The 24,420-nt window shown below is 44.5% G+C and overlaps 1 protein-coding gene across 1 annotated transcript; it reads right to left on the bottom strand.

Moving 5' to 3' along the window:
• Positions 1-558: 558 nt before the first annotated feature.
• On the bottom strand, positions 559-24,372 carry LOC138609544 (NLR family CARD domain-containing protein 3-like). Its single transcript, XM_069682173.1, has 12 exons — positions 23,973-24,372; positions 22,754-22,927; positions 22,323-22,481; positions 10,321-10,399; positions 9,943-10,171; positions 7,998-9,780; positions 7,715-7,888; positions 7,447-7,620; positions 6,490-6,663; positions 6,123-6,290; positions 4,294-4,340; positions 559-4,207 (listed from the first exon to the last, which is right to left on the bottom strand). Exons 2-12 carry the CDS (start codon positions 22,891-22,893, stop codon positions 3,609-3,611), a joined length of 3,726 nt encoding a protein of 1,241 aa, XP_069538274.1. The 5' UTR covers positions 22,894-22,927; positions 23,973-24,372; the 3' UTR covers positions 559-3,608.
• Positions 24,373-24,420: the final 48 nt, after the last annotated feature.

The following is a 24,420-nucleotide window of genomic DNA, read 5'->3' as shown; positions in this document are numbered from 1 at the left end:
CGGCTGGCTTGACTGTGTTATTCGAAGTGGAGGCTGGCCTGACTCCAGTGCAGTTTTATTCTCAATAAGACTGAACGTAAGATGTTGTTAGCCTCTCTGCTAGCCCGCTAGCTTGATTTAGTTTGTTATTTAGCATCGATTAAACTGGTGTCTGTTAAACAAATCAGCAAATCATGCCCTCAGTGACGGGGAGTTGCTGGGGCAAAACAAAGTGAACATCTCCGGCTGTGATGTTCATCACCTGATCGGTGGCCCGCCGGCGTACCCAATGCAATATCGGCTCATGAAACCTTTTTCAGATACTGGCAGACTGAAACCTGCTGTGTACTTCTACATATGTGGCGAACATGGCGATAACTTCACATAAGAAGGGACGAGTGACATTTTTCTTACTCAAAGCTACACAGACTAACAAACCTGTTCTCTTTGTGTTAAAGCGATCAATATTGTCTTTATTTGTTTCTCTATTGATTCAAAAATAAGCACTGAATCACAGACGGGACTCTTGTTTCATTTTTATTTTTTAAACAACGTTTGTACATGTGTACAAGCTTTATACAACATGGAGTTTAACTGTGGCAGAGCTGCTCGATGGTGCAGGCGAGCTAACATCAGCGGTGGCTGCAGCGTCCCGTCGGCCTCGGCGTCATTTCTGTAAAAACAATGAGAACAATGAACAAAACGTTTCCATTGCACACAATGCTTGCCTAGGAGTCAAATGAGCCAATGGCAAAATGTAGCACGTTAGTAGAATGCTAATGCTAGCAAGCTAGCTAGCTGTCGGTGACATAACATTACCCAAATATAACTGCAGGGTTTAACGTAACATAGATTTGAAAATGAGTAGCACGCCAAACACAGCCTAGTAATGCACGTCTGGTAACAAGGCAAACAAAAACATGACTTAGCTTTATCAGTAGAACTCTGAAAGTGTAACGAGTCCTCCACCACCGACTCCATGACCGTCACCGAGTTTAAAGCCCCCAGTCTGCTGCTGAAAGATCTGCTTAAGGCCCCCACAGTCTCATGCGGGGGGTGAGAGGGGTTGTCCATGATAGACGTCAGCTTGGCTAACATCCTGCTCTCGCCCACCTCCTCTATGGAGTCCAGAGGACAGTCCAGGACAGAACCGGCCCTCCTCACCAGTCTGTTCAGTCTCTTCCTGTCCCTCTCTGTGCTCCCTCCTCCCCAGCAGACGGCTGCATAGAAGAGTACAGACGCCACCACAGTGTCGTAAAATGTCTGTCACAGAGTCCTGCACACCCTGAAGGACCTCAGTCTCCTCAGCAGGTGCAGACGACTTTGGCCCTTCTCGTATAAGACGTCCGTGTTGTGTGACCAGTCCAGTTTGTTATTGAGGTGAACACCCAGGTACTTGTAGGTCTCCACCCTCTCGATGTCCAATCCCTGGCCGAACTCAAAACTAAGTTGTTAAGCGAGTTGTATCTGTCCAATGAGAATTTTTGAAGTGAAGGGCAAACTTTATGACTGTCTAGTTATATTTAGAAAATGGGATGACAGAACCTGTGTTGCAAGTTGAACCAGCTCCGAACCAGCACGAGCACCGGCCCTGAACTAGAACCAGGTTAGCGTTGGTTGAAAAGGGGTTTTAGAGAACCAGTTGTAACCCGGGTCAGGAAAACCGGTTACCAGAAAAAGAACTCATCATAATAATAAAGTGATTAATGAAGCAAGTATTGATCAAGCAATAATAACACTACATATCAAACACTACAAATTTCCCCATTGTGGGATCAATAAAGGTTTTCTTATTCTTATTGTAAACAGGGACACTCTTTGTTGTCGGGTTTGTTCACTGGTAGGAAAATGTACTGCAATAACAATAAAATAGGCTGTACAATATGAACAAGAATTCTAAGTGAGACTGCAGAGAGTGAGCTCAACACAGCAGAGTTCATACATGTGATGTGATGATGTGATGATGTAACCGGTCCAGATTTAGACTCTGGATGTCACTGATGCGTGTTGTTGTGTTAGCAGACATTTGACCACATCGCTGAAGAGGCCTGATGTTCTGTCTGTTCACATGGACTCAGACATCAGATCACAAACCATCGTTTCAGCTGACAGGATCAGGACGGTGAAATGAGTCGAGGCCAGCAGAGAATATTTTCTCATCCAGAGAGAAAATATTTTGAAAATATTTTTCACTGAACGCAACACCACAGATGTCTTTTATTTCTCTGATGCACTTTTTACATTTTTCTGAAGCATCTGATGTAAAAAAAACAAACAGGTTAACATGTGAAGTTCTCTTTAATCTTCTGTTTGTTAAAAACATCAACTTTGACCTTTGAGTACATTTTTGAACAATCATAAAACCTTCACCCCCTGATTAAACGATACATTAACAAGCTGCTGTTCTGTGAAGAGACTTTACACAAATCTCCGGGCAGCATTAATAAAGAAAACCTGACACTGATAAACACAAACATCTCAGAGCTGTCGATTCATTCACCAAAAAACAGACGAGTTTTAAAGACGTGAAGGAGAAAAAGTTCACAATGTTACTAAAGAATCTTTTAATCATTTACATTATTTCATACAGTAGCGTTGTGATTGTTAGGGGCACTTTGGTTATTAATAATTATTAGTAATAATAATTGTGATTATTAATATTAATCAATCAAAATGACTTATTACAGGGCACCGCCATGGGATCAGGGAATAATAACCAAATGTTACACTTTTAGTCTTAATTATTACACTTAATGTTACACCTATCTTAATGTTGTTTAATAATGACCTTTGCAACCACCTGTGTGTGTGTGTGTGTGTGTGTGTGTGTGTGTGTGTGATGGGAGGGGGGTACAGAGAAGGGGGCAATATGGCGTCAGGCGTGGGTTTAAAATGGCAGAGTAAGTTCGTATGAACTGAACAAAGGGAAAGTGTGTGGCCTGGTAAAGTCAGCAAGATGGCATGGATAAAGCTACGCTACATGCTGCACACGATGTGTAACTTTAAGGTGTGTGTGAGTTACTGTGGCGTGTGTGTGTGTATGTGAGTGCGTATGTGTGTATGTCGGTTAGTACGAAAGGGAGGAGAAAAAGATGCCGCGGTAAGACGCAGTAACTGTATGCAGATGAGGAGATGCGGTTACAGTGGGCTTGTCCGGATGCGTTCAAGTGATTTTAGAAAAGTACTAACTTTAACAGTCACTGTTTGTCCAGAGTGTTGCTGACTGCATGCTGATGCAATTAAAGTTATAACTTGAACAAGAAAAGTACACATTCAAACATGACTCGCTGTGGAAAGGCTGAAAAGGAAAAACACCCCTGAATGCAGCTCTGTCACACAGAAGGCCACAAAGTTACACTGACTTTTACTTCCTGTGTGAAATCCTGGCTGTGTCACAGGGACTCCCCGGGGTTCCCACAGCTCCCCACAGGGTTTTACTTACCCCCTCATATCACACCTAGGTGTGAAGGAAAGAGCATTCTGGGATATTGTGTCATTGAGGTGTTTTACCCCTAGTAGTACCTTTTGGCTGCTCCTTGGTTTGAGCCACAAGGTGAGGTCCCAACAGTGGTAATAGATGAATTCTTCCACTGCCAGATGATGTGATTCTGTACAGACCAAACTGATGTTCAGCAGTGAGAAAGTTTCTCCTGCAGAGAACACAGAGACACTGAGGAACCAGAAGAATCAACCCCCTGGAAGAGATGACGTAAGAACCCAAACCCAGGATACAGAGGTTCAGTGAAGGTGGTGCTGAAGGTGTGGAGGTGGATCAGTGTGTCAGAGGAGACTCTGTAGAAGGACAGAGTGCCAGCAGGACAGTCCACATACACTGCTACTCTACCAGAGGAGGAGGAGGAGGAGGAGGAGGAGGAGGAGGAGCGAGGGAGGTCTGTTTCTCTGTTATTGTGCCAGACAGAGTAACGACCATCAGAGCAGAACAGACTCCAGGACTGATCATTTCCTCCAAACACACAGTCAGTACTTTTTCCTTTCCTGCTGATTCCTCTGTAACTCACCGATACATTAACTCTTCCTCTGCACTCGACCTCCCAGTAACAGCGACCAGTCAGACCAGTCCTACACAGCAGCTGAGGACAGAAGTCAAACCTGGCTGCATGATCAGGATATGTCTGATCCTTCTTCACATGTGTCATCTTCCTGTTGTCTTCAGAGAGTTGGACGTTGTTGTTGACTGTGTTTGTGTCGGGTGTGAGCTCACAGGAGTCTGATGGAGAGAACATGACAGCCTCAGTTATTGACAGTGTGATGATACATGATGATGTCACAGTTTGAGGAAGGTTGAATACTTACACTTCCTCAGACCTGGTGTCAACCATCGGGCTCCAGCAGGCTCCACCCTGAAAGGAGGAGGGGTCAGATCAGCACGTCCTCTCACAGCATCAAACACGGACATTACATTACTCTGATACAAACATACAGTATGTGCATCCAGCTCCCCCTGATCCTCTAACACTCTGCTCAGACTGAGAGTGACCCACAGGATGTAATAACATCTGATAACACAGGGAACATCCCACGTCTCCTACACTGCATCCATGTTCCCTCACTGACATCTCAGTCTGTCCCACTGTGATGCATGAGACGCCAGGAAACTCAGCGAGGAGAGAGGAGCCGAGGCTGACGCTCATTAATCATGTGAGTCTGACTTCAGAGTTCGTGCTCGGACTCCTGTGAGCCGACTGTTTGACCTAAAGCAGGACTGGTCTGGACGTCCTTTGTCCCCTCTTCTTCTCTCGTCGCTCTTGGCTTCACGCTGAGTCGTCTTTCCTCCTGAACTGAACTGAAGATTCTCAGATGGACTGCAACATAAAAGACCGTCTGTAGCTCCTCAGGCTCTGATCTGTGCTGGCCTCCAAACACTGAACCATCTGCACCAAACCCCTCAGTCTGTCTCTCGTGTCCCGTGTCCCTGTATGAACCCTTGTTAGTCTACATCACCTCTGCAGGACGTAGCATCCCTGACCTGTCAGAGACATCATGAACTGCAGCTTCATCATGTCGCTTCTTCATCTCAATCTGTCTCTACTTATATTCTGCTGTTTAATTTGATCACTCTGTTCCTCCACCAGCTGTGATTATTCTTCATCAGCGTCCTCACCAAACAAACTAGCATAGCTTTAATCATTGTCCACATCACAGGGAACATGTGACTACACATCACGTCTTTTCTTTACAGTTTAAGTATAAATATTGTGAACAACTGACTATATAAGAGAAGTCATCATGAATATAACTACATTTTCTAAAGATCCAAAGACTCGGGGGAATTCACTGAAGGATTGTGCAGCTTTTGCGCCCGCTAAGCATTTGCAAATGGCACAGAAAGACTCATTCTCAAGAATTATTCTCGAAGCACATGCAGAGGGTTGAATGCACCCCTGAAGTGCACTGCTGAGCAAACAGCATCTCTGTGCTCCAATAATGTTTAACGAGTAAATAAATGAGTAATTATGCAGGCATTAGGGGCGGAGACAGTCTGGAGAGGTTATGCAGGGCGGAGAAGCACTGGTATTGCACGCTTGTTAAAAAAATTGAGCTTAGTTAGTAAACACTTGTCGAGTCTGGACTTTACAATAAACTGTTAAAAGAGTTTTGCTCCGTCAGTGTGGAGCTCAGTTTATGTATGAGAGCATAGAGTGGAGCTGCAGACAGCTTCTCTCCACAATCAGACACAAAACAAGAGCAAACTGCACAGACCTGCTAAACTTCATGGGCGTGTTTGCGCTTGAATATCATCAGTGCGATTTGCTTTGTGAATCAGACCTTGAGACCAACCGTCATCTATGCCGAGAGTCTCTTGTCGTAGATGACAAGAAAGGAAGAGGCTGGCTAAGCAATGTGTGTGCAGCAGTGGGGCAGCAGGGATGAGTGAGACGAAGTTACATTTAAAGGGCCTTGCTGTGAGAAGCGGCTGTGATTGGTGTGTTAATGATTAGACATGATGATTCAATCAGCAGGCTGTCAGCTCATTACAGCTGGGGAGTATGACTTCTGTGTCCTGCATAAACTAACATGAAGCTTCATTATCCATAGTTACACCCAATAAGACAGAGCACATGTTTCCAGCACTTCGTCCTCTATCACACTGTCTGTTGTGGCTGCAGCAGGACTCGTCATACCTGAGAGTGTCCAGACTCCAGTGTGGATCCTCCAGTCCAGCAGACAGCAGCTTCTCTCCTGGTTCTCCTGGATGATTGTAGCTCAGATCCAGCTCTCTCAGGTGGGAGGCGCTCCGAGCCAAGGCCAGAGAAGAACAGCCTTCCTCTGTGATCAGACAACCTGAGAGCCTACACACACACACACACACACACTTCAGGTCACCTGAGCACACTGCTGTGACAGATACAATAAGAATTATATATTATAATGACTAAAACAAATGAATCATTTCACAATCTTGATATAAGTGCAGTAGTGTAAATAAATGAAGCTTATAATGGAGAAAGTATCTTGAATCATTTAACACAGACTGTTCTGTGATCTTACCTGAGAGTTTCCAGTGTACAGTTTGGACTCTCCAGCCCATCAGAAAGCAGCTTCACTCCTGAATCCTGCAGGTTGTTGTTACTCAGGTCCAGCTCTCTCAGAGAAGAGGACTGGGAGCTGAGGACTGAAGACAGAGCCTCACAGCTTCTCTCTGTCAGTTTACAGTGATTCAGTCTAAAGGGGGAATAATGGACAATCGACAAGAACAATGTTTAAGTTTTAACATTTATTCTGGACTTCTGGTGATAAAGTTTATACACACGTTACAATACTTGCTGTTCTATTATTTTTTTCCCACAAAATGAGCGCGTTGGCGCTGGTTTTTCAGACCCGGGAAGACCTGCTAATAAACGCTGATTGTCTCTTTTCCAATTGCCAGTGGAGAATACTGCTTTGCGTCTCTTTTCTGCTGCATCACCATCTGATGTCACAAATGTGCCAGAGACAGGGTGAGTAAACAATAGCATGCACAAAGAATATTATACTCTTTGGTAACCAGCATGGAGGCCAGTGAATATCTATTACTCATTCAGTCTATGTATCAAACTCGGCGCAGACACATTTGGAATGATGTTCAAGTGCTTTTGGGACAGAAACAGGCAGAATTTGCACCGGAAAGGGGGCAGAGATTAGTGTGTCGATCCGGGTTTAGTGTTCCCATCAATGCTGATCGGAGCCGAGGCGATAATTACCCGGGTCTACTGCAGAGTTATTTGACCCGGGTCTCAATACCGATTGTAACCTTTCCCATGAAGCAAAAAAGCCGGGTGGTTTTTGGACTAGTGGGAAAGGGGCTTTAGAAACAAATAGGAGATGATAGTTTATAATTTGTGACTCAGGATTAAAGCTGACATTCAGTGACTAGTTAAAATTTTGTGCTGTAAAAAATGTGACTCTGAATTACAACAAACTGCATTTAAAAATGAAAAACTTTCTAGAGAAATAGAAGATCATGACCTGAGAGTTTCCAGTGTACAGTTTGGATTCTCCATTCCAGCAGACAGCAGCTTCACTCCTGAATCCTGCAGGTCGTTGTTACTCAGGTCCAGCTCACTCAGACTAGAGGACTGAGAGCTGAGGACTGAGGACAGAGCCTCACAGCTTCTCTCTGACAGTTTACAGCCACTCAGCCTAAAAAGGATCATTACTCAGTCAACTACAAATCAAATATAGAAAGTCAATGAAATCTTTTTGGATAAACTTGTTAAGTCTGTTTAATCCTGACCTGAGAGTTTCCAGTGTACAGTTTGGATTCTCCATTCCAGAAGACAGCAGCTTCACTCCTGAATCCTGCAGGTTGTTGTGACTCAGGTCCAGCTCTCTCAGAGAAGAGGACTGGGAGCTGAGAACTGAGGACAGAGCCTCACAGCTTCTCTCTGAGAGATTGCAACCACTAAGTCTGGAGACAAGATGCAAAGGTAAAAGACAAGAACTAAGAAATTATTGTCTCCTCGGATTTGAAGGTTGAGTTCTTGTCATATTTTTAGTGTAAATATTAATGTGCTTACAGAGCTTTGTTGGAGGCTTTGACCACTGGCAGCAGCCTCAGAAGAGCCTCCTCTGAAGCAGAGTACTTCTTCAGGTCAAACACGTCCAGATCTTTTTCTGATGACAGTAAGATGAAGCCCAGAGCTGACCACTGAGCAGGAGACAGTTTCTCTGTGGAGAGACGTCCTGATCTCAGGGACTGTTGGATCTGCTTCACTAGAGAACTATCATTCAGTTCATTCAGACAGTGGAACAGATTGATGCTTTTCTCTGCAGAGGGACTATCTTCAATCTTCTTTTTGACATACTTAACTGCTGCCTCGCTCGTTTTCTTGGCTCTCTCTGTCTTCGGTATCAGACCTTGTAGGAGAATCTGATTGGTCTGCAGCGAAAGACCAAGGAGAAAGCGGAGGAACAAGTCCAGGTGTCCGTTTCGAATCTGTAAGGCCTGGTCCACAGCACTCTGGTAGAAATGTGTCTCTGCAGATTCATGATGAATTGTTTGTTCTCCTGACAGCAGATTGACCCTGGAGTTGATGAACGTCAGATGGACATGAAGAGCAGCCAGAAACTCCTGAACGCTCAGATGGATGAAGCAGAACACCTTGTCCTGGTACAGTCCTCTCTCCTCTATAAAGACCTGTGTGAACACTCCTGAGTACACTGAGGCTGCTCTGATATCGATGCCACACTCTGTCAGGTCTGACTCATAGAAGATCAGGTTTCCTTTCTGCAGCTGCTCAAAAGACAGTTTTCCCAGAGACTCAATCATCTTCCTGCTCTCTGGACTCCAGTGTTGATCTGTCTCAGCTCCTCCATCATACTTGATGTTCTTCAGTTTGGTCTGAACCACCAGGAAGTGGATGTACATCTCAGTCAGGGTCTTGGGCAGCTCTCCTCCCTCTCTGGTCTTCAACACGTCCTCCAGAACTGTAGCAGTGATCCAGCAGAAGACTGGGATGTGGCACATGATGTGGAGGCTTCGGGATGTCTTGAAGTGGGAGATGATTCTGCTGGCCTGCTCCTCATCTCTGAATCTCTTCCTGAAGTACTCCTCCTTCTGGGGGTCAGTGAACCCTCTGACCTCTGTCACCATGTCAACACACTGAGGAGGGATCTGATTGGCTGCTGCAGGTCGTGTGGTTATCCAGAGGCGAGCAGAGGGAAGCAGTTTCCCTCTGATGAGGTTTGTCAGCAGCACATCCACTGAGGTGGACTCTGTGACATCAGTCAGGATCTCATTGTTGTGGAAGTCCAGAGGAAGTCGACACTCATCCAGACCGTCAAAGATGAACACAACCTGGAACTCTTCAAACCTGCAGATTCCTGCTTCTTTGGTTTCAGTGAAGAAGTGATGAACAAGTTCCACCAAGCTGAACTTCTTCTCTTTCAGCACATTCAGCTCTCTGAAGGTGAAGGGAAACATGAACTGTATGTCCTGGTTGGCTTTGTCTTCAGCCCAGTCCAGAGTGAACTTCTGTGTTAAGACTGTTTTCCCAATGCCAGCCACTCCCTTTGTCATCACTGTTCTGATTGGTCCATCTCTTCCAGGTGAGGCTTTAAAGATGTCTTCTTGTCTGATGGTTGTTTCTGGTCTGTCTGGTTTCCTGGATGCTGATTCGATCTGTCTGACCTCATGTTCATCATTGACCTCTCCAGTCCCTCCCTCTGTGATGTAGAGCTCTGTGTAGATCTGATTCAGAAGGGTTGGGTTTCCTGCTTTAGCGATCCCCTCAAACACACACTGGAACTTCTCCTTCAGGTTAGACTTCAGTTTCTGTCGGCACTCTGGAGCTGAGCATTCTGAAAGAAAAGACAACAAATAAAAAATGATATAGAGATTTATAAATGAAACAATATAATTCCTCTTACGAACACATATACAGACCTGTTCCCCTTCATCTCTTGTGACATTTATAAATACCACATTTCACCATCATGTTAAATCTGTTAAAACTCTCTTACTGCTCTGCAGACAGTCAGCCAGCTCCTCCTGCTTCATTCTCCTCAGGAAGTCCACAGTGATCTTCAGAAAAGCCTCTCTGCTGCTCCTCCTTTGCTCGTCTTCCTCAGGATCGAACTCCTCCTCATCCTCCCTCTGACTCTCTAAGCATTCTGGGTAATCTGAACTCAGATCCTTCTGGATCTTCTTCAGCTCGTTCTTCACAAATGTGATGATGTTCTCCTCCAGCAGCTGGAACAGAACTTTGTATGAGTGAAACATCAAACTAAAATCAAAACAAACATCAGGTCCTTGTTGGACAGACCGAAGAGTCTAAAAAGTGCAGCTCGAGATCATTGTGAACAGAACAGATGTAAAGTAGTTGTTGTACAGGTACAGACCATAAATATGGAGTCCAGGTGTGTTCGATGCTTCTTGGCAGACTGACCACTGGAACCCTCTGAGCTCTCCTGGTCGACTCTGTGGAGGAATCATGAAGAATCAGCTCAGAGAGACAGACACAAGGTGAAGGTCCTTTGGGTTAAAGTGAGGAAGACAACACTGACTCAGAAGGTTTACCAGATATTAAAGAGCAGTCTGGACTTCTGTTTGGTAAAACGTTCTTATTGACTTCTGTAAAACAGAAGCTCAGCACAGCTCACACAAGCTAACTAGTGCGAATGTTAGCGAGTGAAACATCCAGAAATCCAAAGAGAAACCCAGAGAACACTGGATCAAACCAAAGCTGAGGGTGGATCCAACCTGAACTGTTGAATGAAAGCTGGAACTTACTTCTCTTCAATCGCAATTTTTGTTATTAATGTTTTTATTTATTTAAAGATATATAAACCGACTGTCACAACTTTGAGTTACAAAATAGTCAAAGGCCTGTATTAAATTTGCAGATACAAAACTGCCAAGAGAAACAAACATTAAGCAATTATCGTATTAGACCATCAAAAATATCTGTGAATCGCTGCACGCTCAATACATCTGGGGAACAGCAGAGCGATCCAGACTTACATAAGAGAGCAGTCTGACAACTCTGTTACACGATTCACAATCCTGGAGGACAAAACAGACAAGTCATTCTCTGCTAAGATTGCGCCAAAATAGAAAAGACCATGCAGAGTGGTGAGGAAAATTAGTCCTCTGAATAAGAGATTGTCTTGGAAGATTCAGGAGAGGATCTCTGTGTTGTACATATTGCTCGACTTAAACCATGTTATCCCACAGCCACAGAATGGGACAAGCAGCAGTACCGTCGCATCTTGAAATCTTTTAGGAGGAATCTGACGCCGGGAACACACCGGACACCGAAGCGCCGTGAATAGCCGCGGAGCGGAGCCTGTTTCCTTTCGGCGCCCATGTTAACTGATTGTGTCGTTCACACCTCCGGCATCCGGTGTGTCTCCGGCGTGAGGAGGAAGAATTTCATGGATTCACTTAGATCTGGACGAGAGATGAATTCCATTCAGAATCAGAGTCTGTTCAGGCTTCTCTCAGGGGGGAGGGAGTGTCATGATCCAAAGACATTCATCTTGCTCACCCTCCCCTTGTTTTTATATTGGTGCTGCAGTTGTTGGTGTGCAGGTTGGGAAGCAGCTAACTGACGACAGGAAACGCAAATGGAAAGCACCTCAAAAATAGCTCCACAAACTCCAGGTAGGCAGCTGAAAGTCGAGGTAGTTCAGTCCCTGGTGCAAATCAACACAAGCCTCAACGGAACTGTGAACAGCACAACTGGCCAGAGAGCTCTGGGATCATCGTCTGACTGACATGACTGACTGTGTGTAGTGACTATCCAATGTCCAATGTGCCGATTAGGCTACAACTTGGCCACTTGCATAGGTGTGTAAGATGGTCTTAAGGGCAAATTTGCCCATTTTCAACCTCAGTCCTATCATGCTATTATGGGGAGCTAATGCCATTATGGTACAACAAAAATACAATTTCGCTCTGTGCGACAACCACAGCGCCCGTCCCCTTTGATCGCCTGCAGCAATCAATGTCCTTGACCTGAAACGGGGAGTATTTTACCCCAGCGTCTCTTCCTCTTGCTCTCCTTACACTACAGTACAACGCAGGTGAGCACCATGATGCTCTGTTTTTGTTTTGCTTGTAGGACTCTAAGGGGGGAAACAGCCTGTGTGTGCTCCGGAGCCATTTGTGCATATTTCAATGAGTCCTTCAGGGCAAATTTATCTCCTTTTCTATGCTTCGTGGCAAAAAGCACCTAGTTCATAAACGCCAGCGCTAACAGCAGGTGGTGGGAGCTGCGGTGCAGTATCATAAGGGCTGTCAGGCTCAGAGTTTACACTGATCATGACGACAATTCCACATTTTGTTTGTTCAGAAAATGTACATGTCTGTAAAAACATTCTGATAATAATATTTTGTCATTATTATTATAATCGGGAGACCAATCAGTCCGGGGCTGTGCGAGTCTCAACCACGGCACACGGGCACACTTTGTCCACATGATGGACTATACGCTGCTGCTGCGCGCTCATTTTAAAAACATAAAGCTGCGTTACAGAGAGTAATACTAGTAAACACCTGTCGAGTCTGGACTCTGGGCAAGGTTGAACTTGAATATCATCAGGGCAATGTGCTTTGTGAATAGTAGGCGAGTGAATTCCCCCCTATGTTTACCAACTGCTCTGGTCGAAAGAACGAACATAACAAATAGGCAGACTTCTCGTGCAGACCTATAACTTCCCTATGTAACCACGCCCTCGCTGGGCCGTTCCTTTCAGAGAGAGAGGTGCAATGCATGCTGGGTGTTGTAGGAATGTAGAATGGGTGAAACCACAGCTGTTTGTACAACTTTCTCCACAGCTATGGCCAATTTCAAATATTATTGCTTCTACTGATAGCAGAGAACACCAGCTTTGACTGACAGTGGCTTTTTCCAGGGGTGGATTTGTCCTTTACTGCGTATCCAATAACAGTCCAGAGTGAATTTGATTTTGGGTGATGTTCCCGTTTATTGTAATGATGAAACAGATGAGTGATGATTACCAGTTGATGATATGAGTGTTAATCAATCCAATGTTGCTGTGATCCTGCGGTTACGTCTGAGTCTTACAGTAAGAACCGTATGTTCCCTCCACCTATGCCCACTAACTTCCATTGACCTGTGACCTATAAACACATGACCTAGTCATGTGGCCAATTACCCAACAGAAATACACACCCTGGTGGTCAAAGTAAATCAATATAACAATATATACATCAAACTATGTACAACATAAGACAACCATAACACACATGCTCGCCGCCATTATGCCGCTAACATTATACAGAGTTTAGTGACAGGCCTTTCCAAGTAGCCCGCCTGTTCCATTTGCTGCATACTTTAAAACGGTCATACTGTCAGTCCAGAAAACCGATCGTGTCAAATCAAGCTGCAAATCTTTCCTGAGCATCTGGTCCACTCGAACTGCCAATACAGCAGTTGTTAGTTCGAGTCTGGGGATGGTAGTTTGCTTTAGGGGTGACACTCAAGATTTTCCAAGCATGAAAGCGAGGTTTACGTGGTTGAAAATGTTCTCTAACCTCAAGTAGGACACAGTCCCATATCAAAATTCACTTGCCTCAGAAAAGTGATGCAACTGTGCTTACTTGAGTTGACCAATCCATTCGGCTTGATACATCGATTTACCTTTAGATCTGACATACAATGTAGGTTCGATAGCCAATGTGACCACTGCTTTGAGAAGGCTGGGGGTATCTTTTCATCCCAGCCAACTTTCCTCTTGCACACCTCTTGTGTTATGAACTGAACTTTATTTTTTCTGTTGTTTATGGGTTGCAGAACTACCTCTGTCTTATGTGAATATACTTTATTCAAGGGTTAAAAAAATCCTGAGCCTGAACTTTTGTGTGTGTGTGGGGGGGGGGGGATGATTGCAGATTATGGTGGGCCTTTTGAAACTGCAATAACAAGAAAGGTCAGTAGGTGGCAATAGTACTCCACCTCACTACAATATAGTAGTAACACAGGCAACTTTTAGGTTACTTTTGATATCAAGTTTTGCTGCTAAGCTTTGTCCTTGACAGGTTACAAGATGACCTACAATCACAAGGTGACAATCTGTGGTGTAGTGGGGAATATTTAAGTGGGGGAACGCTATTCTTATGACAACATCACAAAGAATACTACATGCATGTATGAACACACATAAGGCTAAAAATTATCAATATTTTTAGATCAAACTGTCCACTACACCCCCGGTGACAATGTTATAAGGGTATGTGAAATTCATTATATTCATTTTCCTGCTTGCCAGGGGTTGAGTTTTTGCTCCATTATTGTCTTCATCAGAAAAACGAACAAGGACATTGAGGACTTTGTCCGTTATCTGGTTAGTGGCTTCATCGACATTTAATGAAAACATGCCGTTTTTGAGCTTTTCCATAATATGTCTCTTAAACTCTGGTGGCATGCTGATAAGATATAGACAGTTTTGTCAAAACAATTTTGTCTTCAGCTGTTTTTTTGCATAAATTTACCAGGGGTTGGGAGAGTTTGAAAGACAAGTCATGTTCTGCGATGAACTTGCACACACGTAATTTCAACTCACACACACTGTCAGTCATTGATGCCGGTGCGTCAGCTGTGGTTGTTGCTCCCGGTAATTGTGTTGTGTGTTGGAGAGCGCGAACAGCTGCTTTATGAGCGGGGTCGAATTTGTGACGTGGTAGCACTTTTTTTACCGCTATATTAGCTTTCTCGAGCACAAAGTGCAGAAAAAAGCACCTGCTTCTCTTAACTTCTTGCACCAGCTACCAAAAGGCTTACCGTCTTTCCCTATTTCTTCTATCCACGCCCAGCGCTATTTATTTTTTAATCCTTTATCAATTAGGAGGGCATCTTCCCCTGGCTTAATGAATTTACTCTACATCCTACTCTCCTACGTGACGTCTCCGCTCAGGCATCTATGCAGCATAGGACTCGGCTAAAGCACATTTTTCCAAGACCCGCCCCATTCTACTTCTGATTGGCTATTAATGTTAGTTTGAGAGATGGAGAGTTGTGTTCCTCTCATATCATTGGCAGACGAAACTCATGAACTCGAAAGTGATATCAAGACATTTTTCTTCAAATTTAGGACTTTTTTTTTTGTCGGAAATCTAGCACGGTGCCGGAATACTTTAAGCCCTGTTTATTAATTATGAACGAACATAGAGTCACAAAACAGCTGTAGTGCGTCCCCCTAAGCACTGGCCCGGTGGCTCAACGGTATGTTTTTCACCCACCGGGCCAGTAGATTGAGCATTGACCACACTTTTCTGTCATTGGGAACTTTTCATCAGTGCGCATGCGTTGGCGTTGTGAGTGGCTGTCAGGAGCTCTGTTTTAACTCGACATTTTAACTAGTTTTTACCTAACTTCTGAGACACATTTTACGTCGCACCTTTAGATCCTGACTGTTTTACCTGCATATTTTACCAGGTGTAGTTGTTTTAGCGATCACTCTCTTCGTTTTTCTAACTTTTACGTTCGCCGGTCCGGACAGCCTGCCGAAGCTAGCGTTGCCGGCTTGTTTTTAGCCTTTAGCTTTGGGAGCTAACACCTCGGGTACTTCAGACACCGGGTGCCTCGACGAGCAACTATCTTCACACTGAAGCCACATCTCCACAGCGGGTCCACTTGTTTGACCCGTGTCGGTAAGTTTTGCTGCTTGATGTTTGCTGTCCTACCTGTGGTTCACCCCGGCTCAAGCCATATCAACGCGGCGGGCTCCGATTAGGAGCCCCTGCGTGTAAGTGCCTGCAACCTTTCTGTCTGCTGCCTTCTACCCTCTACTGGTCGCTAAACTACTATAACTATATCACTTTTTGCCCTGTACTGGCCTCCTTTTCTCATCTTCTGTCCCCCAGCCACTACACTCCCATGCTTCCACTCACCTCTCCGTCCGCATGTGTCAGCTGCGCCCACCTGGCAGATAAAATTGCTGAGCTGGAAGGAAGAATTTCCACCTTGTACCAAATCCAGGAAGCTGAGAAACTCATGGACACATTTGGTCCAGCTCACGCCTACACCACCAGTCCCCAAGCGATTGATGCCTGTGCTGCTGCCGATGCCTCCTCTCCGGTCTCCATCCCTGACGACCCCTGGACACGACTTGGGGCTAAGAACTCGAACGCTTGAACTCCGTCAAATGAAATCCCGAAAGCGTCAGCTCGAACGACTCTCCAAGAAAACCGGACTCACAGTACACATCCTGGCATTCAAAGATTACATTCAACACTACAAGGACGCCCTCAACACTGCACACTCCGTTTACTACTCTGGCCTCATCCACTCCGGTTCCGCTAACCCCAAAGTCCTTTTCTCCAATATAAACAAACTGTCAAAACCTATGGACAATCCTTCTCACTCCTTTACTGCCGACAAATGCAACTCCTTTCTATCATTCTATCAAACTAAAATCGAAACAATCTACAACCAACTGCCCACTCCCAGCTTCACCCTCCCTGAATCTCCCACTCCCCACCTAACTGACCAGTCACTCTCCCAATTCTCCCTGATCTCCCCTTCCGACCTCCTCAAATCACTGTCTGGCATGAAGACCTTCACCTGCGTCCTGGACCCCATCCCCTCCTCATTAGCCAAAGCCTGTTTTCCTGCTCTCCTCCCCCTCATCCTCACTGTAATCAACTCCTCCCTGTCTACTGGCTCTGTCCCCCCTGCCCTCAAACTTGCCTCTGTAACACCCATTCTCAAAAAGCCCGGCCTCGATCCTGACATCCCCAACAACTACTGTCCCATCTCCAACTCCCCTTTCTGTCAAAAATAATGGAACGTCACCTCTAAACTCAGAACCCACCTGGACTCCAACCAACTCTACGAACCATTTCAATCTGGCTTCAGATCCCACCGCAGCACAGAAACTGCCTTAATCAAAGTCACCAACAACCTTCTCCTCGCTTCTGACACTCACTCCCTCAATATCCTCATTTTACTCGACCTCAGTGCTTCCTTTGACACCATCAATCACTCCATCCTCCTCAACCGCCTAGAGTCATCCCTCAGCATCACTGGCACCGCCCACTCCTGGCTCAAATCCTACCTCTCCAACCGCCACCAGTTTATAAGTATCAATAATTCATATTCAAACTCAGCTCCTCTCTCTCAAGGTGTCCCTCACAGTTCGGTGCTTGGCCCCCTCCTCTTCATCCTCTACATGCTTCCCCTTGGTCACATCAGCCGCCGTCACGGCCTTCACTTCCACTGCTATGCCGACGACACGCAGCTGTATATCTCCACCAAATCCATCACTGCTGCCACACACTCCACCATCACTAACTGCCTCACAGAAATAAAAAACTGGATGCATGCAAATTTCCTTCAACTCAACAGCAACAGATCTGAAAACCTCATCATCGGCCCTAAATCACTCACCTCATCCTGCCCCGACTTCTCCCTCTGCATCGATGGCTTCACTGTTCCTGCTTCCACACACGTCCGTAACCTTGGTGTCATCTTCGATCAATCCCTCTCATTTCAATGTCACGTCAACCACATCTCAAAAACTGCCTTTTTACATCTCAGAAACATTGCCCGTCTTCGCCCCTCCCTCTCGTTCTCAGCAGCTGAAACACTCATTCAAGCATTCATCACCTCACGACTGGACTACTGCAACATCACCCTCTACTGCACCTCCTCCAAAATCCTCAATAAACTACAATACATTCAAAACTCTGCCGCCCGTCTTCTCACCCACACCCGCACCAGAGATCATATCACCCCAGTCCTTCAGAACCTCCACTGGCTCCCCACTCAACAAAGAATCCAACTTAAAATCCTCCTCATCACCTACAAGGCCCTCCACAACCTAGCCCCCCCTTACCTCACTGACCTCCTTCACCAAGACACTCCCACTTGCAACCTCAGATCTGCCAACAGCAACCTCCTCACTCCTCTCACCCAATCCAAGCACCGGACCTGGGGGGACAGAGCCTTCTCTATTGCTGCCCCCTCCCTCTGGAACTCCCTCCCCCATCACCTCAGACACTCTCCCTCACTCCCTTCTTTCAAAACTGGACTCAAAACCCACCTTTTTAAATCTGCTTTTAATCTGTGACCGTGTGTTTAATTGCACCTTGATTGTTTTATACTGTATATTGCTTTTTAATGTCTTGCTATGTTGTTTTTTTACATGTAAAGTGTCTTTGAGTACCTTTTAAAGCGCTATATATATAAAATGTATTATTATTATTATTATTATTTAACTGGCCCGGTGTGCCAGTAAGATCCAAAAGCGCACAATGTAAACAATATAGTAGCCCTCCTGAGATTCACAGTCCCGGACGTTACTAATTACTTTCTATGCAGAATGGCTACTGCTTTCAACAACACGTTACACACTACCCGCTGCACTTGCGACAGAGCAGCTGTCATTCTAGAACACGCTAACTGATGTTAGCAAGTTACTGCGGACTAGTATAAACACACACGTTTTTGTTTTTCAGACGGGCCGTTACGTGAGGTGGCAAGTGTGTGTATTCCTGTTATCAGCTGCCGCTCGTCCCGGTGCACGTTAGCGCTATGGCTACATAAACAGACCGTTCACGGAGTGGACGTGGAGCGGACTGTTTAAAGGCTACAGTAAGTAGGAGAAGGTATGATTTCATTTCAAAAAGTTACTCACGGGCTGATCACGCTAACTAAACATACAACATTGAACAGCGTCAGAAATGGTTGGTACAGCTTATAAGTAAAGCAACTGCAACTATTACTACTTATTCATGCGGGTCTCAGAGTTGCTGAACCAAGAGTGTTAAAGGAACTCTATTTATACCTGTAGCAGCATAGAAATATATCTATTTCTTTATGCAGTGTGCGGCTGCAATTAACGGAGCGCCACTGTTGGCCAATCATTGAACTAGGGGGAAGCATTTAAGTAGCGACTTCCCCCCTGCCTCTTTCTCTTGCACTCCTGTCTGTCACTTCCGGCTGCGACAGAGCAACTGGTGTGCCTCTGGCGCGTGTGTGTCTCTCTCCGGGTTGCTGTGGTGAGTGTTCTCATCTCTCTCTGCGTTATTGTGCATGCTCATAGCTGGCTAATGCTAGTGTGGTCGCAGGTGAGATGCCGGTAGCTGCCTGGGTCTCTCTCTTCTGCCTTCCTCTCGTGTGTGTGTGTGGGTCTGCTGCTGCTGAGAGGTATGTAGATCCATCACTGTAGGTCGCAACTGCATCATTGTCAGCTAGTTGGTAAATGTTAATTTCTGACAGGTGAAGTTGAACGGAGCGGCTGTAAATATTTCGCCGCTATACGTCACCATCAGCTGACGAGGAAACACTGCTGCTTTGTGTTCGAGGATCCTACTGACTGTTCGGAAGTTGTTTGGTTGTCCGTCTCTTGCCCTGCATGCTGCTCATCTGGCCACCTGCTAGAGTTGGCTGCTTCACCTCCTCCTTCAGAGGGAGACGGATGCCAGCCACACCGCTTTATATCATTTAATGGACATTTTAATGGTGTGATCGTGTGGTGGGGATTTATGTCCCTTTACGTTTAGATTCATTTGTATAAGTGTACTCCTGTTTGATTATTTTGATTTAGTTAGATTACCTGTTCCTTAGTTCCTTTATTTGAATTTGGGTAGTTTGTGGGTTTTCCTTTGGGTGTGAACTTAAGTTGTTTGTTTTGTTTCATTTGGGTAGTTAATTTGTATAGTTTGTTTAATTTGTAACCTACCGATTAATTAGTATAGTTTTGTTATATATTTTGTTTGTTTTATTGTTTCAATTTCACTAAATGTGTTATTCCTTTTCAGTTGCTGAGGGCCGGTGGTGGTACTGGTGATCCGGGTGGCGGTATCCCCCCCCTTTTGTGTGCTGTGCTCCCCTGGGATTTAGTTACTTCACCATTGTGTGTGTGTCACGTGTGCCTGGGTGATTTGTTTGGTTTGTTTTGGTGGATCCCTCCCCCCTTCACTAGTCCCTCGTCCATCTGGTAAGCCTCGGCACCTGATTAGGTCTTTTCTTTATTTTCCTCTCCCCCCCTTTTTTGTGTGAATGGTGTGTTTTACGTACTTTTAAAGAAATTGATTTAAAAATAAAGCATTTGTATTGTAAGTATTTGAACCACGTCTCTGGCCTCCTGAGTATCCGAATCTGTGTGTCCTAAGTGTGGGTGAACTAAATACTTCTCTGGGTGAAACTCCCAGAGTGGCGTTGTCTGGCACCTAAATATTGATCTTCAAATATTGAACAATTGATCTGATAACCGTAATATCATTAGACAGATATTGTTCCAATGTGCTTCCACTCACTGTCACTGCCACATACCTATATGCTTATTTTGGTCTATTTTTACAAGTTTACAATAGTTCCACAATTGACTGAACACATATTCAGTAATAAGAACCCTTACATAAGGAGAAACTGAATTTTACGTTGGAAAATTCCGAAATAACAAATGATTTCAGGGCCAGTGGTTTTGATGACAGGACCATTGAATTTGAAAAGTTACTGGCCTGGAGTGCCAGTGGAAAATTGTGCTCATTGTCAACCCCTGAAATCACCTGGATGCTAATAATACTCTGTCTGGTGTTCAATCTGGTTTTCGATCTGGTTATGGCTATGTTACTGCACCCCTGTAAGTCCCCAATGACATCACTCTGCTTTGGATTCTAAACAATATTGTGCTGCAATCTTCATCGACACTGTCGACCATTCTATCCTTGCTGGTAGTTTAGGCAGCATTGGGATCTCTGATCACTTGCTGGCATGGTTCTCTGACTACCTCACTGATAAGGTGCAGCGTGTTAAATTAGAACAACTTCTCTCTCAGCCCCACCCTGTCACCAAGGGTGTACCCCAGGGATCCGTCTTAGGCCCCACACTATTTTCTATTTATATAAATGTCATTACTTGTTCTGTTGGTGACTCATCTATTCAGCTTTCTGCTAATGACACAGTCCTTTATGCTGTTGGTCCGTCTCCAGATGCTGTATTAACATCACTTCAGGATAGCTTCCACAAGGTTCAACAGGCCCTCTCCACCCTAAACATCCTCTTCAACACCACTAAGACCAAAGTAATGTGGTTCAGGAGGAAGGGTTCGGTACCCGTTCCAACCCGAGACATCACCACTCTCACAGGGGCTGTCCTAGACCAGGTCACTGTATATAAATACTTGGGTATCTGCCTAGATAGCAAATTGTCCTGCGAGGTTAAATCTAAAATTGGCTTCTTATAGAATGCGCTCCACCTTCACTTCCTCTGCTAAACTAACTCATGTTCAAATGACCATCCTTCCCATGCTTGATCACGGCGACCTCATACATTGGTCTGCATGCAAAGGCATACTCCAGAAGCTTGATGTTCTTTATCACTCTGCTATTCATTTTGCTACTAAGGCTCCTTTCATAATCCACCACTGTACTCTTTAATCCTCTGTCAAGTGGCCCTCTTTACACACCCGCTGTCAAATTCAGTGTTTCGTGCTTATCTACAAAACCCTCCTTGGTCTGTCCCCTCCCTACCTTTGCCAGTTATTGCAAACTACACCTGCTGCTTACAACACCCGCTCTGCTCACCATATTCTGTTGACGGTTCCTAAAACAAATACAGCAAATGGTCTGTCTGTGTTCCGGGCTGCTGCAGCCAAAGACTGGACCGATCTACAAAAAACACTTAAACTGGACATTTTTATCTCAAAGTCAGCTTACAAGGACTCTGTGATGGATATTCTCACTGAAACATGCTGATGTTTCTCCACCTAATACAAAAAATCAACTAAACAACTCTCTGTCTGTTTGCTGCTTACTTTGTCCTGTGTGTATTCTTGTCACCTTGCTGCTGTTTTTGCCTTGCCTGTTTGTCATACTGCTTGTCTTGTTGTATTGCACGTCACTGTTTGCCTGCTAGTTCATGCCCAGTGCTTCTGTGCTAGACTGCATGCCATGTATGTACTGCATGTTGTCTATGTTTTCATTTCCTTTTCATCCACTAACCCCATTCCCTCAAGACACTTTGCCTTTTGCCAGGCCACCATTGTAAATGAGAATTTGTTCTTGATTATGACATGCCTGGTTCAAATAAAGGTTCAAATAAAATTTTAAAAAGTATACTTTTTTTTTTTTTTTTTTTTTTAGATTTAAAGCATACATCCTCTGTGTTGGTTGAGCTGGTTGAACTTTGCTGGGATATTTCCTGGCTGGCACCCCATTAAAAAATCAATAATTTTTGCACACAAAAACATTTACAATTTGGTGATGTCCCTTTCACGTCTACAGACAGACGAAAAGCAAAGAGACAGCAGATCATCTATGTTTAAAATTCTGGTATCGTGACAAACCTAGTTGAGACTGACATTTAATTTATGAAACTGGAACTGTTTTTTAGCTCATTGTTTTTAAACTTTTAATACTGAGAACTACTTACTGTCTGTCAGATATATATCCTTGTTTAAAATCAATGAGACCATCCTTTGACCAGTCACTCTTTAAGGACACACAGCTGGGTTCAGGTCCAGGTTCAGGTTCAGGTTCAGGTCCAGGTTCAGGTCCAGGTTCAGGTTCGGAGGCTTCTCTCCCATAGTTCCTGTCAGACAGAGAGAAAGTGCACCATCACCAACACGACCGAAATTTACCAAAAAACAAACCGAAAAAGATCAAAACATTAAAGTTCAATAAAAGTGGAAGCTGAATGATTTCAGGTTTTTTGTATCATCGGCTCTTTTTCTTTAAACTCTGGAGCGAATCAGGTCAAAGAGTTGAACAGGAGAGTAGAGTTGATGTTTTACAGGACAGAGTTCACATGTGAGATTATTAATGTATGTTAGGAAGGACTTTTTAAATATCATAACAGCTTACCTCTTTACTGCAGAGGGTTGGTGTCTCTTAAAATCAATGAGACCATCTTTTGACCTGTCACTCTTTAAGGACACACAGCTGGGTTCAGGTTCAGGTTCAGAGGGAGCGGCCCCCTCCTCTCTGTCCTCACACTGACTCATGATGCTGAACTCACATCAGCTCACACACTTTGATCTGCAGAGGAAACAGTTTACATCAGTGAATGAATCTGCTGCCGGTCACTGACTGTCTGATATTTCCTGCTTTAAAGCAGTCAGACAGCAGTGAGAGGAAGCGCCATCAGCTGCTGCAGGTCTACATCAGTCCACCAGGTGGCGTCATTCAGCTGCACACAGAGCAAAGAGGAGCGTTCACTGATCATCAGAGGCTGAGGAGACTGAAGAGGACCGTCTTCATGTTAACATTAATCTGTATGTGTTATATATTCTGTTCGTTGTTCTCTCGGTGCATCAACACACCTTTACCTTTGCTCCGCCCACATTCACACAGGCTGTCCATTAAACTAGTGAAGCTGAACCGCGCACACACACACACACACACAAAGACACAAATGTGGCAGCAACACGTTTCATCTCTGTTACATCATGAGATTGTTGTATTTATTATAAATTATTATATATATTTAAACTACATTTATAATCTTCTCCTGAAAACCAACAACATGTAGTCACAAGTTTGTAGCTAACAAGTTCTTGTAAAGGACTCAAACATACTTTAATTCAGACAGGTCCTGTCAAAATAAGAGTCTGTCCTCCAGAAAGAAACGTGAATTTTATATTTGATTCGATTGTTGATCACATGAGAGCACGAACTGAAGGAGCGACACTAGTTATTATTGTATTGCCTAATTCAAAATGGCGGCTCGTTTAGTGACGCAGTTACATATTTATTTATTTAGTGGTGTAGTTACACATTTATATAATAATTAAGTGACGCAGTGACATATATACCTACGTATATAAAAAAAAAATAAAGCCCTTTTAAACGCTCCCTCCTGCTGTCTCCACATTAACTTCTGGCTCTGCTTCCTTTTACTTTAAACCCAGAATACTCTGACAGCAGGACGGACAGCCGCTGTGAGCTGTTCGTCGAACTTTGTGACTTCACTTCAAACAGCCGAGCGGCAGGTTTCTGCTGCCACTGCTACATGCTAACAGCAGTTAGCAGCAAGAGGTGCAGAGAGCCATTCAAGAGACAAACGGTGAGAATGTTTGTTTACCTTCAGACGGAGAGACGAGCTGCGACACGAAGGCTGGAGAAAGTGAAAGTAAACTTTGACCGGAAAGGGGGAAGGCTCGAGCTCGTCTGATATCTATTAATGCTCTCAGCCTGAACGACATATTACAATCATTAATATGAGTCTACTCTATAAACAGGGAGTCAGAGTTCCAGTTTTAAATTAATATTTGACGTTATTCAGTGCAGGAGAGACGGTTTGATGAATAAGACATTTGAATTTTCACTTACAGAAAGAAAGACGTCAAAGTTCTGACTTTATGACGCTAAGCATCTTATTTTGGTAGGACTGGCTGTGTTCTCTTTGTAGAATTGATATAAATAAGACACACACATCAAATAAAATGAGATCCATTAAAGCTGAATCAGAATTTTTGTCCTCATTAGAGGAACAATGAGGTTTTCCTTCATCTGGTGACAGAAGCTGATTG

This window comes from Semicossyphus pulcher, unplaced genomic scaffold (genome assembly GCF_022749685.1).
Source record: "Semicossyphus pulcher isolate SPU_LCO1_2020_fin unplaced genomic scaffold, fSemPul1.0.p SCAF_5, whole genome shotgun sequence".
Taxonomy (NCBI): domain Eukaryota; kingdom Metazoa; phylum Chordata; class Actinopteri; order Labriformes; family Labridae; genus Semicossyphus; species Semicossyphus pulcher.
This window is presented reverse-complemented; position numbering and strand designations above follow the sequence as displayed.

Excerpts from the sequence above, each read along its gene's own strand:
- LOC138609544 (XM_069682173.1), bottom strand. The coding sequence starts at position 22,893 with ATGAGTCAGTGTGAGGACAGAGAGGAGGGGGCCGCTCCCTCTGAACCT. Across the intron at positions 22,482-22,753 it reads CAACCCTCTGCAGTAAAGAG|GAACTATGGGAGAGAAGCCT; the intron begins GTAAGCTGTTAT and ends TCTGTCTGACAG. Across the intron at positions 6,664-7,446 it reads TGTACACTGGAAACTCTCAG|ACTGAATCACTGTAAACTGA; the intron begins GTCATGATCTTC and ends TTCCCCCTTTAG.